This window comes from Stenella coeruleoalba, assembly GCF_951394435.1.
Source record: "Stenella coeruleoalba genome assembly, chromosome: 7".
Taxonomy (NCBI): Eukaryota; Metazoa; Chordata; class Mammalia; order Artiodactyla; family Delphinidae; genus Stenella; species Stenella coeruleoalba.
Window position 1 is genome coordinate 122,909,307 of NC_137153.1, and position 6,000 is coordinate 122,915,306.

Genomic DNA, 6,000 nt, shown 5'->3' on the forward strand with positions numbered 1-6,000 from the left:
TGGGTGTGACTGGGGGGCTTCTGTCCCCCCAGGCTGTGGATGTCCAGATGCAGAGCATGCCCCTGAGAGGCCCTGACGGGGAGCCCCAACCCGGGCTGGAGAGCCAGGGCCGAGCGGCCTCCATGCCCCGCCTGGCAGCAGAGACTCAGGTGGGTGGCCTGGGAGGGTTGGGGTCATGGGAGGGGGTTGGGGGTGAGGAGACTTGGCGTGGAGGAGCTTGTGTCCCACATGCGGGCTTTGCTGGGGTGGAGCCTCCCCGAATGCACTGTAGCCTGGACACCACCGGCCCTGTTTGGAACCCTCAGAACACGATGCTGGCCTCGAGAGGTGTGGCCAGGCCAGCAAGAGTCCCCACTGCCCCGTGTCACTGACCCAGCCCTTCCCTGTCTCTGGGACACGCCTCTCCCACTCCAGCTCTTCACTCCCCCAGAAATCACACACAGGGCCTCCTCAAGCCACCCTTTTCCCTCATGTTCTCTCGGAGCCCTGGGGGTGACCCTGCTCCCTCTCTGGACACTGGACGTTCTTTCTCTGGGACTCGCTTGACCACCTGGCAGGAAGCCCCTGGCCAGGGGGCTGCAGCACTGTTTCCCGGGCTCAGCCCCTGGGTTGAGCATTCCTCTTCCAAGCCCTCACTCCCCCGTCTCTGCCCACTGCGCCTGGTGCCCTCCTGGCCTGGCCACGTCCCTTCGGTGCCAAGCTGGCAATTCTTCTCCCTCCTTGCTGCTTGAGCCCGAGCAGTGGCTCTGGGTGAGCCCGTTTCCGTGGGTTGTGCTTTCAGCCCTGGGGGAGCAGCCTCACGGTGCTGGATGGACGGAAGGGCTGGCACAGTGGTCTCACCGAGGCCGCTGAGGAAGCTCTGCCCCCACCCCCCCCCCCCCCCCGCCCCGGGATCCTTCCAGCCAGGCCAATAGGCTCCCTCTTCCTTGCACCTCCCTGTCCTGTAGGGACGCTGAGGCCAAGAGGGCTCCTGGGCCCCGCCCGGCCTGGGAGAGACAGACAGGCACACAAACAGCATTTTGTGCAGAGCGCTTCTGAAGAAGCGGTGGGTCTCGGGTGGGCAAGACCAGTCCAGGGAGAGGGCGGGGCTTGGTGGTCCCTGACCCCCAGCCCCGCAGTGGGCCTCCCCAGGGACCCTGCCAGACCGCAGGCCTGGCCCTCCGTGGCGCCATGCTCCCCCCTCCCCCCCCAGCCCCCTGGGGCACAGCCTCCCTTGTCTGAGGAGATGCCCCAACTTCAGGGATAGAGTCCCAGGCCCATTCCTCCCGATGGGACGTGTCCTGTGGTCTGCCCAGCCCCCGTGTCATGGCGGCTTCCCCGCCGCCCTGGGCCTCCCTGGACCCCACTCTCAGACCGTGCGCCCACCCGTGTCCCCGCCCGCAGCCGGCCCCAGACGCCAGCCCCATGAAGCGCTCCATCTCCACTCTGGCGCCCCAGCGCCCCCCCGTGGCTCGTCTCTGCAACGCCGCCCTGGACCGCGCTCCGGCCAGCCAGGCCGCCCCCCACCATCACCACCGCTGCCATCGCCGCCGGGAGAGGAAGCCGAGGTCCCTGGAGAAGGGGCCCAGCCCGTCCGCAGACACAGATGGCGGTGCGTGCGAGGGGTCTCTCTAGGGGCGGTGGCTTGAGTTGGGGGTTCAAGAGCACATGGGAACCGTCTTCCTTTCTGCACCTCACAACCTCACAGCCAGCCCTGAGCCTGAGACCAGGCAGAAGCCCCCCCACCCCTGCTCTGCCCTGGGACCCTCTGCTGGCCCTGGGGGGCCAGGCCGGGGTGGGGTCTGTCTCGCCGCCGGCTTGGCTGTGCTGACTTCTCCTCTCCCCCCGCCAGCACCCAACAGCGCCGCGGGGCCAGGGCCGCCCCCGGGGGACGGGCCAGCAGGCTGCCGGCGGGAGCGCAGGCAGGAGCGGGGCCGGTCCCAGGAGCGAAGGCAGCCCTCCGCCTCCTCCGAGAAGCAGCGCTTCTACTCCTGCGACCGCTTTGGGGGCCGTGAGCCGCCACAGCCCCAGCCCTCCCTCAGCAGTCACCCTGCGTCGCCGACCGCTGGGCAGGAGCCAGGACCCCCGAGACAGGTACGTGGGCCTCAGGACCCCGCCTCGCCCGCGCTCCCTGGGGTCCGGGAGGGAGCCCCTTCCCGTCCTGGTTCCTAGGCCCAAGCCTGCGCTCCTTGCTTCCCGGGCCCGTCCATCCTGCCGGGCGGAGCCCTGGCCCTCCCGCTGTCCAGTCCCTTCTTTGCTTTCCTTCTGACTGAGCTGGGCTGGGCTGTGGTCTTCTGGTCCCTGGCCCTGTGCCTATCCCTTGCTGTCACCACCATCCCCAGACTGCCATCCGACTCTCTTGGGGCCGCCCCGGGTCCATCCCAGCTGCCCGACCCCGCCCCCCCGCCATGGCTCTCCGCTGCGCTGTGCTCTGTTCGCCCTGTCCTTTGACTGGGGGTTGCTGCGTTCCCGTTTCCTGCAGGGCAGTGCTTCAGCGAACGGGAGCCCCCTGCTGCCAACATCTGGTGCTAGCACCCCTGGCCGCGGCGGGCGGAGGCAGCTGCCCCAGACCCCGCTGACCCCCCGTCCCAGCGTCGCCTATAAGACGGCCAACTCCTCGCCCGTCCACTTTGCTGGGGCTCAGACCAGCCTCCCTGCCTTCTCCCCCGGCCGGCTTAGCCGTGGCCTTTCAGAACACAACGCCCTGCTCCAGAGAGACCCCCTCAGCCAGCCCCTGGCCGCCAGCTCTCGGATCGGCTCCGACCCGTACCTGGGGCGGCGTCTGGACAGCGAGGCTGCTGCCCGCACCCAACCTGAGGACACGCTCACCTTCGAGGAGGCCGTGGCCACCAACTCGGGCCGCTCGTCCCGGACTTCCTACGTGTCCTCCCTGACCTCCCAGTCGCACCCCCTCCGCCGGGTGCCCAACGGCTACCACTGCACTCTGGGGCTCAGCTCTGGCGGGGGCGGCCGGGGGCGGCGCAGCTACCACCACCCCGACCAAGACCACTGGTGCTAGCCGCACCGCGACCGGCGGGCGCGTCCCAGGTGATGAGTTTTATCATCCGCGCTGGGCTCCGGGGGCGCTCGGGCGCTGAGGCGGGGGCCGCAGCCCCGGGAGGACCGCCTCGCCCCTGCGTCTCCTCCCTCGCGCTGGGTGGAGCGGTTTGTAGAGGGATGTGGCTCCCCCTCTCCCCCTCCCGCGCTGCCTCCCTGGGTCTCACAGCTCAGAGCCTACACAGGACGCGGCTGTGTGTGCTGAGCGGCACTGGGTGGAGGACCCAGCATCCGAGGTGTGTGCTGGGAACGTTTTGCAGGAGGTCTGAATCTTGTGCGGATCATCCTTCATGCAAACGTGTGGTGCAGAGGGGCGGGCGAGACCTCAGGACAGAGTCGGTGGTAAACCGAGCAGGTCTCGTCAGCCCCCGCACACCAACAGTCCGGTGGCGCCCTTCGTACCTAAAATGGCAAATAGGCACTAGAAACACACGCCGATGCTCTGTCCTCTCCCAGACACAGTCAGCCCTGACAGGGACCAAATCTGGACAACGTTCTTGCTGTTGGTTTTGATTTTTAGTCACGACACCCTTCACTCGTTTGTTGACTCTATATACTTGATCAGAAAATAAAAATAAAAAACCAGAATAATGGGGAAGGGAATGTTAACATGACTGTAAAACATGAAACCTATAGGAGGACCTCAGCCTCTCAGGATGTGTGTTCTCGGCTTGCTGGAGGACATGCTCTGTGTCCAGTCCAGGCGGCCGACCAGACCACCCCGGCTCCCGCGGCTCTCGACCAAGTGCCTGACCTCCTAGCCCCTCGCGCAGGCTCCCGGGGGCGGGACGGGAGGCCTGTGTGGACTGCGAGTGGGCTTTGTGGAAACTGTGGCAAACAGCAACTGAGTAGAAAGCGGATGTAATGGAGAACGTGCAGAAAACATCCAGTAGGTCCGTCGTAGTTGGAATGAAGCGGCCGTTTGCCCTCTTTCCTCGAACCGGTAGAGGCTGCAGGGCATGTGTAGCATGGCCCGCGCGGGCCGGTCAGTCTTTCTACACCCGATTCTCAGGGACGGGGTGCCTGACAGGCAGGGCGCAATCTCTGTAGTTGTGCAAATTTCTTTTCACAGAAGACTCATCGGGGAGAGGCTGGTGGGAAGCGGGGGAGATTGGATGGGGTGGGGGCAGGAGGAGTGCCCGCGTCTGAGCAGATGAGGGCAGCTGGGAACCAAACGGAAATGAGGCCGGAGCTCGGAGGAAGGAGCAGCTCAGCTGCAGCTGCTGAGCTGGGCGTCTGAGCCCACACTCTTTCTGGCACAAGAGGTGGGAAAGCAGGCAGCCAAACGAAGCCCCGCTTCAGGGCCACATTCAAAAAAGGCCACTGTTAGGACGTGGTGCATAAAGCACTGGAGAGCCTCTGTTTTGTGAACAAAAGGAGCATTTAGATGAGTAGATTCGGGTGTGTCCTCCGCAGTTTGAAATGTGAGATGATCTCTTTGCTGGACCATTTGAGTGTTCCCATTGGCTTTTACCCCATGATTCTCCTAAAGAGACGTGGAGTGTGATGTGTGTGTGTGCGTGTCTGTGTGTCCCCGTGAGTGGATGCCGTTAACCCATAGGGCTATGCAACAAAAGACACACGTTTAATATTAGAAATAAAACACACAAGACCGCCACCTGTTCTAGGGTTTGAGCATGATTGTGACCAAACCATTTTATAGAATTTCCTTACTTGAAGGCACAACACTCTGAAACTTTAAAATAACAGAGTATTTTACTCAAGTAGGATATAATTAGAATCGGAATCTCGGGCTGTGCATGTCATCCCTGGCTCCTGCTGCAGAGCAGAAGCTTGTGTATTTTGGTAGATGTTTTGTCTCTGGTCCCCCTGCCCACATTATTTTGAGTGTATTCATTCTGTGCAGAACCACAGCTGCTTCCCCAGGCCATGTTGGGCAGAGAATCCACTTTTCCGGACCCACCCAGCCATGCTGGCTTGTCTGGATTCTTCTAGACACTGGAATTGGTGAAAATTACAGAGAGCGGGGGATATACTGTCTTGTTTTCCCGACTCTGCGTTTTGTTTCTGTACTGTCTCTTCTCAGCTGTCACGTTTCCCCCCAGATCTCATAGTGAGTTGCCAAATTTGAAGAGCATCAACCAGTTGTCTGCACCTGGAACCAGTCAAGCAGTGGCTGTAGTTTGAATAAGTTCTGTGTGCATGTAGAATATATACATATATACATATATTCAAGGACGTGCATGACATGTATATCTTCGTACTTTTTGATAAAATGTATTCATTTGTTAATTTTTAATTATATTTGATATAAATCAAGGGTTTGTTGCAAAACTTTATATTTAAGAACAGTGTTTAAAAAAAACAAAAACAAAAAGAGAAGTCCCAACCATGCAACACAACTGGGACTTGCTTTAAAAAAAATTCTGTGATTGACTAGTTTGCTGCCTGAGTAATATTTATCAGCCAAACTTTGGATTCTGCTATTGTTTCTACAATGACATTTTGTATGAAGCAAAGTCCTTGGATTAAAATAAAACTTAGCAAAAAACAAAACACCACCATGCTGCTGGGTGATATATGCAAGGGGTGCGGAGCCAGGCGGATGAGCCATCTCCGTGGGTACGGGGCTCGGGGGCGGAGGGCACAGGGCTCAGAAGAAGGTGAGAACCTCTTCAACTTGCTCTGGGGCTGATAGGATGCAAGGGTGGATTAGGCCCAGCGTCATGGTGAGGATCAGGGTAGGCTTGTGGCTGGAGGAGCCAGGATAAGGACTCATGGGGGATGTGGTTGTTTTAGGGTTAGGAATACAGTTTGGGAGTTGAGCGGGCATTGGCTGAGGTTTGGGGTGGCTGTGTTGGGTGGGTTAACGGTTAGAGGTTAGAGTTAGGTTTGGGGTTGAGGTTGGGATGTAAGTTAGAGTTGGGGTTAGGAATTAGAGGTTAGGGTTAGGTTACAGGCAAAGGGTTTGTCTATATAACCACTAACAGTGTAGGGTTATGT

At 60.1% G+C, this 6,000-nt stretch overlaps 1 protein-coding gene across 3 annotated transcripts in view; it reads left to right on the forward strand.

The window, feature by feature from the left end:
• Positions 1-2,998, forward strand: part of CACNA1B (calcium voltage-gated channel subunit alpha1 B) — a gene marked incomplete at its 3' end in the record, with an annotated part of 192,444 nt that extends 189,446 nt beyond the window's left edge. For 2 of the 3 annotated variants that reach the window (XM_079927741.1, XM_079927742.1), the window contains 4 exons: positions 33-149; positions 1,384-1,591; positions 1,832-2,073; positions 2,462-2,998. In XM_079927741.1, coding sequence (XP_079783867.1) covers positions 33-149; positions 1,384-1,591; positions 1,832-2,073; positions 2,462-2,998 — 1,104 coding nt within the window. Of the gene's footprint in view, positions 1-32; positions 150-1,383; positions 1,592-1,831; positions 2,078-2,461 lie in introns of all 3 variants that reach the window. The other variant, XM_079927743.1, reaches the window with a different exon arrangement.
• Positions 2,999-6,000: the final 3,002 nt, after the last annotated feature.